The sequence below is a fragment of the Ctenopharyngodon idella genome, chromosome 17 (genome assembly GCF_019924925.1).
Source record: "Ctenopharyngodon idella isolate HZGC_01 chromosome 17, HZGC01, whole genome shotgun sequence".
Lineage (NCBI taxonomy): Eukaryota > Metazoa > Chordata > Actinopteri > Cypriniformes > Xenocyprididae > Ctenopharyngodon > Ctenopharyngodon idella.
Genome location: NC_067236.1, coordinates 24,889,461 through 24,906,059, shown reverse-complemented (window position 1 = coordinate 24,906,059; position 16,599 = coordinate 24,889,461). Strand labels below are relative to the sequence as shown.

At 41.5% G+C, this 16,599-nt stretch overlaps 1 protein-coding gene across 1 annotated transcript in view; it reads left to right on the top strand.

The window, feature by feature from the left end:
* rgs7a (regulator of G protein signaling 7a) overlaps positions 1–16,141 on the top strand; it is a 95,305-nt gene extending 79,164 nt beyond the window's left edge. The window contains exons 11-19 of the mRNA XM_051866861.1: positions 5,195–5,269; positions 5,646–5,744; positions 7,806–7,867; positions 11,732–11,842; positions 11,931–12,056; positions 12,200–12,386; positions 12,500–12,589; positions 14,055–14,094; positions 15,477–16,141. Coding sequence (XP_051722821.1) covers positions 5,195–5,269; positions 5,646–5,744; positions 7,806–7,867; positions 11,732–11,842; positions 11,931–12,056; positions 12,200–12,386; positions 12,500–12,589; positions 14,055–14,075 — 771 coding nt within the window. The 3' untranslated portion in view covers positions 14,076–14,094; positions 15,477–16,141. The remainder of the gene's footprint in view (positions 1–5,194; positions 5,270–5,645; positions 5,745–7,805; positions 7,868–11,731; positions 11,843–11,930; positions 12,057–12,199; positions 12,387–12,499; positions 12,590–14,054; positions 14,095–15,476) is intronic.
* The last annotated feature ends 458 nt before the right edge of the window (positions 16,142–16,599 follow it).

Genomic DNA, 16,599 nt, shown 5'->3' with positions numbered 1-16,599 from the left:
CTACCTGATCTCTAAAGGGAGTGGTAGGAACCTTGGGCACATATCCAGGCCGGGGTCTCAGGATAACATGAGAGTCACCAGGTCAGTTCCAAAAACCAGGTCCGAGTGGGCCAATACGGAGCCACTAGCAAGACCTGCTCCTCATCCTCCCTGACTTTGCACAGGAGCTGTGTGAGAAGGCTCACTTTGGGAAACGCATATTTGCGTAGGCCCCGGGGCCAGCTGTGTGCCAGAGCATCCGTGCTGAGAGTGCCCTCGGTCAGGGAATAAAACAACTGGCAATGGGCTGTGTCCGGAGAGGCAAGCAGATCTATCTGTATGGCCCCGAAACGGTGCCAGATCAGCTGGACCACCTGGGGATGGAGTCCCCATTCACCCGGAAGCGGAGGCTGCCGTGAGAGCTCATCGGCTGCACAGTTGAGCACGCCTGGGATGTGAATGGCACGAAGCGACCTCAGATGCTTCTGACTCCATAGCAAGAGATGGCGGGCGAGTTGCGACATGGGACGGGAGCGTAGACCACCCTGATGGTTGATGTAGGCAACGGTCGCAGTGCTGTCCGAGCGGACCAGTACGTGCTTGTCTGACAACAGCTCCTTGAAGCGGCCCAGTGCAAGACATACTGCTAGCAACTCGAGGCAATTGATATGCCAATGCAGTTGGGGCCCCGTCCACAGACCCAAGACTGCATGCCCATTGTACGTGGCTCCCCACCCAGTGGCAGAGGCATCTGTGGAGACCACAGCATGCCTGGACACTTGTTCGAGGGGAACTCCTGTCCGCAGGAACGAAGGGTCCAACCACTGAGTGAGGGTACAACGGCAGTTCGGTGTCACGGGGACACAGAACGTACTGCATTGCCACGCCCATCTCTGGACCCGGCCGTGAAGCCAGGTGCTGAAGCGGCCTCATATGAAGCAATCCGAGCGGGGTGACTGCGGCTGCGGATGCCATATGCCCCGGGAGCCTCTGAAAAAGTTTCAGTGGGGCCTCTGTCCTGCGCGTGAGCGAACTTAGGTAGTTCAACACTGACTGGACGTGCTCCTCGATGAGGCGCGCTGTCCGGGCGACCTAGTCCAGTTCCACACCGAGATAAGAGATCCTCTGCCCGGGTGCGAGTTTGCTCTTGTCCCAGTTGACCCGAAGTCCCAACCGGCTGAGGTGAGCCTACACCATGTCCCTGTGTTCGCACAACTGCTCTCGCGAGCTGGCCAGAATGAGCCAGTCGTCGAGGTAGTTGAGAATGCGAACGCCCTGTTCCTTGAGCGGAACAATGGCCGCCTCCGCAACCTTGGTAAAGACGCGGGGCAACAGGGCCAGCCCGAAGGGTAGGACTTTGTACTGATATGCCCGACCCTTGAACGCAAACCGTAAGAAGGGTCTGTGTCGAGGCAGAATCGAGATATGAAAGTACACGTCCATCAGGTCGATCGCTGCGAACCAATCCTGGGGACAGAAGCATTTGAAAATGCGTTTTCTGCGTAAGCATCTTGAATGGTAGCCTGTGAAGGGAACGATTCAGGACACGCAGATCCAGGATTGGCCGTAACCCACCGCCTTTCTTGGGTACAATAAAGTAGGGGCTGTAAAACCCTGACTTCATATCAGCTGGAGGGACTGGCTCGATTGCATCCTTTGCCAGGAGGACAGCATTCTCCGCCCGGAGAACAGGTGCATTGTCCAGGGACACGCGAGTGTAGTGGACACCCCTGAACACCGGGGCACGCCAGGCGAATTAAATCGCATAGCCGAGTCTGATGGTACGAATGAGCCAGCGGGACGGGCTGGAAAGCGCTAACCACGCTCCCAGACTCCGAGCCAGCGGGATCAAAGGCACAGACGTACCCGAAGTGGGGCAGCGAGACAGAGTACTGGGACCCGACTCGGACGGCATAGCAGCCTGAAGTGGGGTTGGACTCTGCGAGGTGACAGTGTGTATGGGAGACGCCGCAAGGGAGGCGGCCTCGACATACACAATGGGACCTGCTGGCGAGGTGAGAGGGGGCTGAGAGTGGCGAGGCGGAGCACCGCACACTGACAGCCATGCCCTCTTGGGACCTGGGGGATTGGGAAACAGCTCTTTTTGTGAAAAGGTGGGTACCGCTGGACTCCGGAGAGCCAGTGGCGGGTCTGGCGGGTGGAGGCTGCTACTTCGCAGACTTGGCAGGGACGGAGGACAACGCAGGCGGGCTCCCTTGGCGATGAGTAGACTGAGGCTGTGCGGCTGGTGGTGGGGTGGAGGCAGCAGCGGACCGCCGGGGCAGGATGTGTTTAATCACCTCAGTTTGCTTCTGTGCGGCTGAGAACTGCTGGGCGAAGCTCTCGACTGCGTCGCCAGATAGGCCGACCTGAGACACGGGGGAGTCCAGGAACCGATACTTATCGGCCTCCCTCATATCAGCCAAGGTCAGCCATAGGTGGCGCTGCTGGACTACTAGTGTAGCCATCGCTTGACCAACGGAGCGAGCTGTCACCTTAGTCGCCCGGAGGTGGTGAAGGCGGAAGAGGGACCAGGCCTGGCACAAACGCTATAGGGCGTTCTCCATGACTTGGTCACCTCCTCTTGCACTTCCGGAGAGAATGGTACCGGAAAGAAACCAATCGTCCAGCCGAGAAGGTTTGGGACGCGGTGGAGGATTCCAGACGAGCCCAACCTTCTCGGCGGCCCGGGAAAACATAGGGAGGGAGGCAGCGCAGCCGAGTCTTCATCTCCCGAGGACTCCAGCTCACCTTCCGATGCCACGATGGACATCTGTTCGTCTGCAGGTGCACCAAAGGAAACGGATGGTCGCTCCATGGAGGGACCAGCACGCTCCCCCGGCAACACCACAGGCTGCAGTGTTGTTGAGGGGAAAGGGGCCTGCGGAGCAGAGCTCGGCGGGGAAGCCCTTACCGTAATCCTCAAGTCACCCTTCCTATACGCCGACGCGCCGCTAGGGGAGGGGACCCCCGCTCCCTGAGAACCAAGGAATGAGAGTCTAGACCTCAACACTGAGATAGTCATGTTCCTGCAGTGAGAACATGAGCTATCCACAAAAGCTGCCTCATCATGCTGAACACCCAGGCATGTGACACAGCTATTGTGACCATCAGCGAGGACCAGGGAACGACCGCATCCAGTAAAGCACAGACGAAATGACATCTTGAAAAAGACGCAGGGTTCGTCTGTGAAGCTCTTTTAGAAGGGAGAAATTCAGCTCTTGTTCTTTTTTCCTGAAGCACACAGGGAACAGCCGCGATGTGACTGCAAGTACACACTGATCACCTGGCAGTCACACACACAGAGGAACCGGCCCAAATCGCAAACAAACGGGGCAGAAAACAATGCTGTGAAAACAGCAGTTGAGAGCTGTATAAATAGCTCGTGAAGCTCGCTCTGTGAAGCTCGCGGCCTCGCTGTAGGGTGCCTTAACACCAGCACGACGAAAACAAAGCTCTTCAAAGGCTTGAGAAGTCACTCTCAGTCAAATAACAGGAACACAACAGGTTGGCTCCGAAGCGAAAGACAGAGTGCGATTGCATCTGCTTCCCTATTTATACCCACCTGGCGGGGGCGGTGCGCATTATGCAAATATTGCACGCCAATTCCATTGGCTTGTTTAGTTTCACTCGAAGCTGATAGGGCTCTCTGGCGATATCCCAATTCGTCCCAATTCGTCGGTCACTACTGATGTATGTCGAATGTGACCGACTGAAAGGGAACGCCTTATGTTCAGGTGTGCATAATTAGTAAGCAGGTTTTCTTTTACACATAAAATGAGCCAAAAAAGAGATTTAACTCAGACTGAAAAGTCAAAAATTATTAAATGCCCATGAGAAGGATGCAGTACTAATGCAATACTAGAAACTGCAAAGTTAAGGTATGACCATTGGACAGCAAAAATGCTCATTGGGTCAGCAGGCTCACTGCAAAAGAATTAAGAATTAAGGTGAAGAATTAGGTATAAAACCATCAGGAACCCTTTAGTCTCCAGCGCCACCATTTTCCAGAACAGCCTACCTAGAGTCTCCAGAAGTGCAAGGTGTCAGGATCTCAGAGACCTAGGTTACGTAAAGAAGCCTAAAAAATGACCCCCACTTAATAAGAATCACAGCTGAATTGTTGTAAAATACAAGAACACTGATTTTTTTTTTTATAGGCTTTATAGACAGGTTGAGAGTGACTCTTGAAGGACCAGCACCACATCCTCTTGTACCACTGTTTGAAGAATTCATCTTCCAGAATCTGGCAGTAAGTTTGGAAGATCATTTTAGTCCATCTCCTATCTGTCTTGTAGAGATGGACTAAAAATTAACCCCAAAAAATTACTGCTACAAATATTCTATAATGTTGCTTAAAAATAAAATGTTTTTAATGGAAAAAGTTGTTTTTTTTACACAGACATTTAAAAATAACATATTTTAGAGCTATAATCGCAATACTGTGATGCCGTGAAAACGTGATATTTTTGCTTAAGGTTATCATACCATCAAAATCTCATACCAGCCCATGCCTAATCAGTTATAATCTAACAAAGAAAGTGAAGAGCCTGTCATTACAATACTCTACAAATACTTTAGTTACTATGCATTTTATTAGATTTTTCTTAAATAGTTATTGAAGAATACATTTTTACAGTATTATTATTGCACCAGTCCATGTGTTTTTGAGTGTCTATATGTGTGAATCACCTGGTGTGTATTGCTTTATGCCTTGTGTGTATGTGAGCTGTTTGTTTTGAAGGAAGCAGCAATTTCTTCCTCAATTACACTGTGCTGATCCTTCTCATTAGCAATTTCATGCTAACTTGGCTTGATCTTTCAAGCTGACATGCAATGGCGAGATGCTGCATTTCGTGTCCATATTTAGCCAGTAGTGTGGGTTCAAATGGGGTTTATTACAGAACTCTAAGTGTCTTGAGGCTGTTTTCTCTCTCTAACATACATTGGAGGCTTGGACCTAAAGTTCATCCTATATAGGAGTGTAGAAACATTGAGTCCTTTGTGAGATAGAATCCAACCAGCAGGAGATTGTTTGACTGACAGTTCCATGCCTTTTAAAATATCACCTCATTTTCCCAAAACAGGAGGAAGTATTCAGGTAAGGTGCACAGCGTCAGGTGGTTGAAGCAACATGGTTACTATAGGTCATCTAGAGAACTGACAGTTTTATTGACTGTGTGTGTGTGTGTGTGTGTGTGTGTGTGTATTTCAGCCAGGGTGTGTGAACACAACAGAAGTGGACATAAAGAAATCATCCAGAATGAAGAACCCTCACAAAACAAGAAAGGTGATGCAATAAAAACCACTAACACTGCGGGAAATTCAGCATTTAATCAAATTACTTCAGCTTGTAATGTCCTAAACCATGTGATTAATCACTAAAGCAGTTATTCCACTCATTATATTATTGAACCTTTGCATTTGACAAATGAATCAACCACTGAGCCAATCAGAATACCAAATCAGACTTAAATCAATCCACCAATCAGCCTCAAAAAATCCAGCACCTTACAGTACCAATCAAGAACAGCTCACCTCAACAGTTGCACAGCTGTCCATGTGAAATCCCCAATCACTGATGCAATCTCAAAGAAATATCTTCTCTAATAACTGATTTAAATTTATGTAAATATGGTTGTAAATTATTCTGGTGATTTTCACAGTCTGTGTACGGCCTTCAGAATGACATTCGCAGCCATAGCCCTACCCACACACCAGCCGCTGAGGCCAAGCAACCAACCGAGGAAGAGCTTCAGGAACAGGTAATGCCTGATTGGTTGTGTGTTTATAGGCAGAGTATTTAAAAAAATGTAATTTTAATTTTAAAAGTATCAGATTATTCTATTTAATAACCAGATTCAACCAGTCATTCAAGTTTCATTTTTCATGTTCAGGTCTTGACAGAATTACTATAATGACAAATTCCTTTGACAAACTTGTAACTCGAAGTTGAAACTTCTGGAAAAGCTGGGACTTTTTTTTAAATTTGAATAAAATGAAAACTAAAAGACTGTCAAATCACATGAGCCAATATTTTATTCACAGTAGAACATAGATAACATAACAAATGTTTAAATGGAGAAATTGTACACTTTTATCCACTAAATGAGCTCATTTCAAATTTGATGCCTGCTACAGGTCTCAAAAAAAGTGCGTAAAAAGATTGTGGAAAACAATGTTCCACAATGTCAAACTGCAAAGGTTTTGCAAGTCTCATCATCTACAGTGCATAACATCATCAAAAGATTCAGAGAAACTGGAGAAATCTCTGTGTGTAAGGGACAAGGCTGAAGACCTTTATTGGATGCCCTTGGTCTTCAGGCCCTCAGAGGACACTGCATCACTCATCGGCATGATTGTGTCAGTGACATTACTAAATGGGCCCAGGAATACTTCCAAAAACCACTGTCGGTAAACACAATCTGCCGTACCATCTGCAGATGCCAACCAGAGCTCTATCATGCAAAAAGGAAGCCATATGTGAACATGGTCCAGAAGTGCCGTCGTGTCCTGTGGGCCAAGGCTCATTTAAAATGGACTGTTTTAAAGTGGAAAAGTGTTCTATGGTCAGACGAGTCCAAATTTGACATTCTCATTGGAAATCACAAACGCTGTGTCCTCCGGGCTAAAGAGGAGGGAGACTTTCCAACGTGTTATCAGTGTTCAGTTCAAAAGCCAGCACTTCTGATGGTATGGGGGTGCATAAGTGCATACGGTATGGGCAGCTTGTGTGTTTTGGAAGGCACTATTAATGCTGAAAGGTATATAAAGGTTTCCAGATGACGTCTATTTCAGGGATGGTCTTGTGTATTTCAGCAGGAAAATGCAAAACCACATACTGCAGCTATTACAACAGCATGGCTTTGTCGTAGAAGAGTCCGAGTGCTGAATTGGCCTGCCTGCATCCAGATCTTTCACCTATAGAGAACATTTGGTGCATCATTAAATGAAAAATATGTCAAAGACAACCACAAACTCTTCAGCAGCTGGAAACTTATATCAGGCAAGTATGGGACCAAATTCATGGTAAACATGGTAAACATACCCCCGTCCCAACTATTTTGAGACCTTGAGCAGGCATCAAATTTGAAATGAGCTCATTTTGTGCTTAAAATTGTAAAATTTCTCAGTTTAAACATTTGTTATGTTATCTGTGTTCTATTGTGAATAAAATATTGGCTCATGTGATTTGAAAGTCTTTTAGTTTTGATTTTATTCAAATTTAAAAAACGTCCCAACTTTTACGGAATTCGGGTTGTATTTGATATGCTGTTTTGCTTTTTATATTTGTATTGAAATTGTTTTTAACTGATTTGTAAGCATGTTTCTTCTATTCAGGTTACTCTTAAAATCAGCTGGTTTGCTGGTTTTAGTTGGTTTAAGCTAATCTAGCTGGACTCCCAGCCTAGCCAAGCTGGTGTTTATCTGGCTGGCCAGTTGACATTGGGGATTTCGTGGATGTGGATTAAGAATTAGTTCCCATGACATATTAATTTGTTTACTTTGTGTCGTTAAATCATGGCCCTGTTGTACTAATAAATTCCCTTGTTTTAGTTAAATTGTGACCACAATTTAACTCAATTAAATTGTGAAACAAATTTGTACAATGTAGCCACAGTTTAACTAAAATGAGGGAATTAATTCATAAAACGTGGCCATGAATTAATAAATTGTGGGAACAAATTCTTAATTCATGGCCACAAGAGCAGCTGTGTGGAAAACTGCAAATTTCAGTTCATCCACATGGCTGTATTTGCCATCTGTTTTCACACACACATACCCACATTCACTCACCCGGACTATTACCACCATTGTCTTTCCAGATCAAGTTTCGGCAAGCACAGTTAGACCGACATCGATTGAAAATGTCCAAAGTTGCAGAGAGGTAAGTCAGAGAGAGAGAGAGAGAGAGAGAGAGAACGTCTGTGCTGTGATCGATCCACAGGTCTTCATTATTCTACAGTGCTTAAACATTTTCTTATCGATTGCTTTAATAGTCTGTGTAGATATTACTCATGCTGACAAACATGTTTCTGTTTCTCGTCCTCAAATTTACTTCCTCTGTGAGATCAATGGCTCTATTAGGGTGCCACAACATCTTGAAGCACTAAGATTTTAGTGCTGCGTGAAATTAAACTGACATGCAACAATCAATTATAGACCAAAATATAAAATGTCCATCAGTGTTGGAGGTAAAAACTTACAAGTAGCATGCGTTAAATGCACTTTATAATATCCATGTTATTTTTACAAATAAGTAATGCAAGTAACCGACAAATAATAAGTATTAAATGAGAAACCTGGGATCAGGGTTATATTTATGGTTCACAATCATTGTACTGTTGCATTATGTATAAAGTCACTGATAAACATAACACATTCAGATATGTGCTGCATTTTTTCCTGCAAAAACTAGACTGCATTTTAAAAAGTCCAGAAATGCCTCAATATGTGTATATATACAGTATACATACAGTGGGTACGGAAAGTATTCAGACCCCCTTAAATTTTTTACTCTTTGTTATATTGCAGCCATTTGCTAAAATCATTTAAGTTCTTTTTTTTTCCTCATTAATGTACACACAGCACCCCATATTGACAGAAAAACACAGAATTGTTGACAACATTTTTGCAGATTTATTAAAAAAGAAAAACTGAAATATCACATGGTCCTAAGTATTCAGACCCTTTGCTCAGTATTTAGTAGAAGCACCCTTTTGATCTAATACAGCCATGAGTCTTTTTGGGAAAGATGCAACAAGTTTTTCACACCTGGATTTGGGGATCCTCTGCCATTCCTCCTTGCAGATCCTCTCCAGTTCTGTCAGGTTGGATGGTAAACGTTGGTGGACAGCCATTTTTAGGTCTCTCCAGAGATGCTCAGTTGGGTTTAAGTCAGGGCTCTGGCTGGGCCATTCACGGAGTTGTTGTGAAGCCATTCCTTCGTTATTTTAGCTGTATGCTTAGGGTCATTGTCTTGTTGGAAGGTAAACCTTCGGCCCAGTCTGAGGTCCTGAGCACTCTGGAGAAGGTTTTCGTCCAGGATATCCCTGTACTTGGCCGCATTCATCTTTCCCTCGATTGCAACCAGTCGTCCTGTCCCTGCAGCTGAAAAACACCCCCACAGCATGATGCTGCCACCACCATGCTTCACTGTTAGGACTGTATTGGACAGGTGATGAGCAGTGCCTGGTTTTCTCCACACATACCACTTAGAATTAAGGCCAAAAAGTTCTATCTTGGTCTTGTCAGACCAGAGAATCTTATTTCTCACCATCTTGGAGTCCTCCATGCGGGCTTTCATGTGTCTTGCACTGAGGAGAGGCTTCCGTCGGGCCACTCTGCCATAAAGCCCCGACTGGTGGAGGGCTGCAGTGATGGTTGACTTTCTACAACTTTCTCCCATCTCCCGACTTCATCTCTGGAGCTCAGCCACAGTGATCTTTGGGTTCTTCTTTACCTCTCTCACCAAGGCTTTTCTCCCCCATTAGCTCAGTTTGGCCGGACGGCCAGCTCTAGGAAGGGTTCTGGTCGTCCCAAACATCTTCCATTTAAGGATTATGGAGGCCACTGTGCTCTTAGGAACCTTAAGTACAGCAGAATTTTTTTTTTGTAACCTTGGCCAGATCTGTGCCTTGCCACAATTTTGTCTCTGAGCTCTTCAGGCAGTTCCTTTGACCTCATGATTCTCATTTGCTCTGACATGCACTGTGAGCTGTAAGGTCTTATATAGACAGGTGTGTGGCTTTCCTAATCAAGTCCAGTCAGTATAATCAAACACAGCTGGACTCAAATGAAGGTGTAGAACCATCTCAAGGATGATCTGAAGAAATGGACAGCACCTGAGTTAAATATATGAGTGTCACAGCAAAGGGTCTGAATACTTAGGACCATGTGATATTTCAGTTTTTCTTTTTTAATAAATCTGCAAAAATGTCAACAATTCTGTGTTTTTCTGTCAATATGGGGTGCTGTGTGTACATTAATGAGGGAAAAAAATGAACTTAAATGATTTTAGCAAATGGCTGCAATATAACAAAGAGTGAAAAATTTAAGGGGGTCTGAATACTTTCCGTACCCACTGTATATATGAAATGAAATGTGTGTATATATTCTGAAATCAGACAAAGTCTTCAGTTTCTTTCATGAGCTGAGTTGTTTATTTTTTTTATTAGTCTTCCTATTAATGCCATAATGTTGTTCATTTAGACCAATTTGCGATCCAGCACAAACCAATCATATCCAGTCATAACCAACAAAGACGACAGAATAACACAAGACGCATCACTCATATTGTTTTGAATGGGAGAAAGTGCAACGTGCAATATGGCGGAATAAGTCACGCCTTCTAAATAAGAGCCAATCGCCGATTGGTAAAGTCATCGCGTCACTGCAGCGGCCATTAGAAGCTCTGGTTCCTATAGAAACAGTCAGACTTGCTCCGAAATGAGGCACAAGAGACGCGCATTTAGGACTGCGCATGCGCATTAGCATGTCATGATTCGAGCGTTTAGAAACAAAATTTATGAGACAGTTGTTGTCAGATTTCATTGGTGAATTCAAATATGAAATTTAATCAAAAGCTTGGCAAACAGCTTAGGAGAATTTGATGTTTCCTCATTCAAAGAGATAGGAGCTGAACTTGAATGCCCGAGAGGCGTTTCAAAGATGGCCGCCGAGTGAAATGACTTGTAACCAATCATATCCAATCATAGCACGATGGAGGCATTGCATTCCCCCATTCATTCTCAATTACCCCCCCACCAAACTCACCACATGGGGCTGTAAAAACTCAGTGGGCTCAGGGGAAGCAAGAGCCGGTTGCGTCGCATCACTGCCATTCACAAATCTTCTCCCGTGGCCTCATGGAATAGTAAAGTGTCCATCGTACACACACTTAAGAATCTTGCCAGAAGTAGTAGGTCACCTGGGTACTTTTAGCCTACTCTTTTATGAGTACTGTGAATTCAGGCATTCTTTATTTTGTCACATACTGTTTTTTGCCTACTATATAGGGAAATATGCAATTTCAAATGCAGCCATACAGACATTAATGGTCGTTATAACGTAGTTAACATAGCCTTTATCAAAACATGATTTTGTAGGAATTGTAATCAAGCGCTAAAGAGAGTACTTATTAAAAGTAATATGAGCCAAATGCTTGGGGTCCTAAGAGAGACCCGATTTCGAGGGAGCACCTAATTTGTCATCACACCGGGTTGTGCCGATAGACGATGGTATCGTGTATCGACGATAGGCAGAGATATCATCAAAAGCATCAGCTATCACCCATATCAAGAGGATTTGGCATTTCCATTTAAAGTATTAAATTATTCTTATGATTATTAGGCTACATTTAATATTAAATTAATAGTACAATTCATTTCCCCCGACAGACGCTCGGTCAGTTTTTACTTTCACTTTCTGTAGTGAATAATTGACTAGGGTTTGAGACTTCTTCACCAGCATAACAGATTTGCGCCACGCCACTGTATATGTATAAACTAATAATAAGTAGTTAGTTACTTTTATTAATGAGTAACACAATAAAAAAGTAACATTCCCCAATACCAGTGTTTTTGCTTTCTTATTTATTAGTTAAACTTGAAATTAAATTGAGTCACATAACTAGTATGTACATGAATATGAATCTTTTATGCTATGCTATTTTACTAATAAATAATGTCCTTTAGTGGCCTCTTTCTTCCTCTCTTTTATCCCTAACTCTATTTTTGTGATGGCCTTGTAGTTTGCTGAGTTATACTGAGCAGTATTCAGACTATGACCCATTCCTGTCCACTCCTGATCCCTCCAACCCCTGGATATCAGATGACACAACGTTCTGGGAGATGGAGGCAAGGTCTGTTTAAAAAATACACATTAAATATTATTATTGTTTTTACAGATCAATGTGTGTGTATAATGTGTTTTTGTGTGTTTTGGAACAGTAAGGAACCAGGTCAGACTAGAGTTAGACGCTGGGGTTTTAGAATCGACGAGGTGTTGAAAGATCCTGTTGGGAGAGAGCAGTTTCTCAAGTTCCTGGAGTCTGAATTCAGCTCAGAAAACCTTAGGTACACCTACACTAACCTTTCATGCCCCCTGCTGGTGGGTGAAAAGTAACACAGTCAGATGTTCCACTGGGCAATTATACTTTTGCTGCATGTGTTGTCTTTGTATTCTGCAAATTAATTCTCTGTTGTTATCCAAACCTTAGATTCTGGTTGGCAGTGCAGGAGTTAAAGAAGAGGCCGATCCGTGAGGTGCCAACACGGGTGCAGGAGATCTGGGAGGAGTTTTTGGCTCCTGGAGCCCCCAGTGCCATCAACGTTGACTCGAAGAGCTACGACAAAACCACACAGAACATCAAAGACCCTGGACGATACGCTTTTGAGGATGCACAGGTGAGGATTATTTGTTTTTAGCAGTTACAGTGAATTTTTTTATTTTTTTTTTTTTGCTTTTCTTTTTTGAAAAATGTATGAGCCATATAAACATGTAAATGTGTGTCTCCCAGGAACACATCTATAAGCTGATGAAGAGTGACTCTTACAGTCGTTTCATTAGATCCAGTGCCTACCAGGAACTTCTGCAGGCTAAGAAAAAGGTAAAACGTTTTAAGCAATTTTTGACTTAGTCACAATCAGAATAGAATAACTCATCTTGAATACATGAAGACTGCATCCACATGCCCTTATTGGTTAATGTACTACTGTTCAAAAGTTCGGGTTGGTAAGATTTTTTAGATGAAGTCTCATTTATTTGATCAAAAATACAGTAAAAACAGCAATATTCTGAAATATCACTATTATTTAAAATAACTGTTTCTTATTTTAATATATTTTAAAATGTAATTTATTCATGTAATGGCAAAGCTGAATTTCCAGCAGTCATTACTCCAGTCCTTCAGAAATCATTCTAATATGCTGATATGTTACCCAAGTAAAAACAAATATTATTTTCAATGTTGAAAACCGTTGTGCTGCTTAATAAGTTTGTGGAAACCATGATCTTTTTTTTTTTTTGTTCAGGATTCTCTGATGAATAGAAAGTTTAAAAGAACTGCACTTATTTGAAATAGAAATATTTTGTAACATTATATATGTCTTTACTGTCACTTTTGATCAATTTAATGCATCCTTGTTGAATAAAAGTATTAATTTCTTTAAAAATAAATAAATAAATAAATAAAATTTGACCCCAAACTTTTGAACGGTATTGTATGTGATTTCATATAGAAGTATTTGCTAAGAAAAGCTGTTTATTTTTGTGTCCGATTCATAAACCATTGAATATAGAAGTCAATGTATTGTTTGTTTTATTTGCATTGCATTGAACCTGTTATTAATGCCTTGTTTATAGGAACCTACTTGAAAAATAGCTCAACTTTAAAAAATGTATCTCGAGTCCTTGTATTCTGTTCCACTCTCTTCCGGCTGTTTTTGAATGCAAGAACATGCGTCCTAAAATTATCAAAATGTGTATTTTGGGATTAGGGTTATGATAGGATGATGTGAATTAGTTTGTTGCAATCATAATGAATATAATATTTATTAGAAACCACAGTTTCAATATGAATTAGTGGTGCAACAGCAGTTAAATCTGATACATTTTAATTGACACACATAGACATATATTAATTATATTTACTATACACATATATACATATTCAGACACACCTTGCTGTAGTCCCTTTTTTCACTCTTTATCTTGTTGACTGAAGTCGGGAAGCATACAGGATCGCAGAACCTCATTTGAAAAGTTCACTCGTAATGTGGTAAGTGGTAGTGGCTCCGCCCCCTCAGTGATGGCTTACCTGACCAATCAGACAGCAGCTCTGGTCAGATGAAGCTTGTCTGGTTCTTTATCCTGCCCCTGAACCTTGTTCTGTCACGTTGTCATGACATTTCCTACAGGGTTAAGCAAGCTCTTCTCTTCTTGTTATTTTTGTCTTCTTCAAATGAAGTGTTTAGCTGTGGTTTGTCACTCTCTGCATGACTTTGCATTTTGGTCTTCTGTTGCAACAGCTGCCAAAATGTGTACCTGTTCACTTTTCTCTATCTTGTCCACAGAAAAGTAAGAACTTGTTTTGAAGGAAGGCATTGCTTCCAGGTAACCCTGCTTCTCCTCGACCTGTATGTGTTGCTCCTGTTCATATCTGTCTGAGTAGTCTGGGATACAGCTGATGTTTCTTTTGAAGGAAAAGATCACCCAAAAATGAAAATATAGATTTGTTTTCTTCCATTCAACACAAATGGAGATGTTAAGTAGAATGTCCAAGATGCTTTTATCCATACAATGAAAGTGAATGGGGAGGCTGAGTATTATGAACTAACAGTGAGCAATACATTTGTTACAGTATTTATTAATCTTTGTTAATGTTAATAAAAGTTAATAAAAATGTTCATGTTCATGTTAGTTCACAGTGCATTAACTAATGTTAACAAATGCAACTTTATTTTAATAATATATGAGTAAATGTTGAAATTAACTAAGATTAATGCTGTAAAAGTATCGTTCATTCTTAGTTCACGTTAACGAAAGTAGTTAACTATTAGCTAATGAAACCTTATTGTAAAGTGTAACCAAAATGTCACAAAACATCATACAAGTCATCAATATTCCTGTTTTATATGTCTGTTTTATACTGTACACTACTAAATTTGTGTACAGTACAGGTTGTTTTTTTTTTTTTTTAAGAAATTAATACTTTTATTAAGCATCATTCACACATTTTTCAGAAGTGACAGTTAAGACTTTTACATTGTTACAAAAAAAGTCTTTGAAATAAATTCTATTCTTTTGAACTTTTTATTCTTCAAAGAATCCACAAAAATATTAAGCAGCACAACTGTTTTCAACATTGATAATAATTAGAAATGTTTCTTGAGCAGCAAATCAGCATAATTAGAATGATTTCTGAAGGATCATGTGACACTGAACACTGGAGTAATGATGCCCAACTTTGCCATCACAAGAATAAATGACATTTTAAAATATATTCAAATAGCAAACAGTTGTTTTAAATAGTAATAATATTTCACAATATTAGGATTTTTATTGTATTTTTTTTTTATCAAATAAATGCAGCCTTGGTGTGCATGAGAGACTTCTTTCAAAAACATAAAAAATGTTACCGATCCCAAACTTTTGAATGGTAGAGTACATTTAAATATGGAACAAAACAAAATGTAATATTTAATTTAATATATTTCCTATTCAATATTTGAGAGCTACAGTAGAAAACAAAACTTTTAGTATATAAGTAATAACAAATTACCTCACACTAGAAAGTTTGGAACAGCATGATGATGAGTAAATGATGGCAATTTTCTTTTCTTTTTTTGGGTGAACTATCCCTATAATTTAATTTTACTGAAAGGAGTAATTTTATCTTAAGCATGCCTAAAGATTGTTTTGTCGGCTGTTGTCAATGCCCGATACCGTATAAAATAATTTGTCTTTCTTTTTGTTCTTTTTGTCTTGTGTTTCAGGGGAAATCTCTGATTTCAAAGAGGCTGCCTGCTGTCGTCCAATCTTGCTGAGCCTCAAACAATCCACCAATGATGAGGACGCTGTCATCTTCATCTCTGTCGTCTGATTGGTCCAGATCCTAGTTACCCTGGACAATGGACCAAATCACATGCATGTCCAAGAGACTGAATTTTTACATCAGTTTCTACTTGCTACTTGCTAGTTTCAGTCTTTAAGACAGGTAGACATGGACTTCAAATATTTGGAAAGTGCAGCAATGTCTTTCAAAAGAGGAAAATGATCTTCTCCTCTCCTCTTTTGTCTGTCAGGACTGTCTCAAACTGTAGACTGATCAAATGATGTCAAAACCAGAAAATTTAAAGTCATAAAAACCACAGTTAAATATAACAGCGTAGGCACATTGTGTAAAATCGAAGAAGCTTTAGACACAGAGATGATCTCTTCCTACTCACCTTTCATCTCTTTTTGCATTGATTTTATTGCACTATAAAGGATTTAGCACACGTTTGCTTATCGCACATGTGAAGTCGCATGGGATATATCTGAAAGCGACTGGTCTTGCAATCTGTCTCGTCTGTTCTTTGTTGGCTCCCTCCTTTATTTTTTATACCATATGTAAACACTTTTACTTGAAAATATATTAAAGTCAGTCCGTTATCTGAAAGCCATGCAGTGATTTTTCTTTCACAGTGTCACCTGTATAGCTGTTAATGACAATATCAGAGCTGTCACGCAGTGGTAGAGCATTTACTCTTGACAGATTAGAGTCGTAGTGCTCCCAAAGGAACGCAGGTTTGAGTCTAGATTGCAAAATGTGCTCATTCCATTGGCAAAGTCACTTTCCAGTCTAATACAAGGCAAAAAGCAAACAGTGCTGTATGACTGCAGAATTCACTAAAATATGTCCTGAATTTAGGTGATACCTACTTGGTGGGGCTTTAATTAGTCTAGGGACCGTAAGGAGCAGGCACCATGATTCAAAACGCAAAATACAAAGAGAAAATCACTTTTTGCAGCTTTAACAAAGATTAATTGTTTAATTTGTACAGTGAAAACTATGAAGTGTTTTTTTGCATTTGATTATTCAATTTCTGTAACTGAATACTGTTAGACTTACCTGAA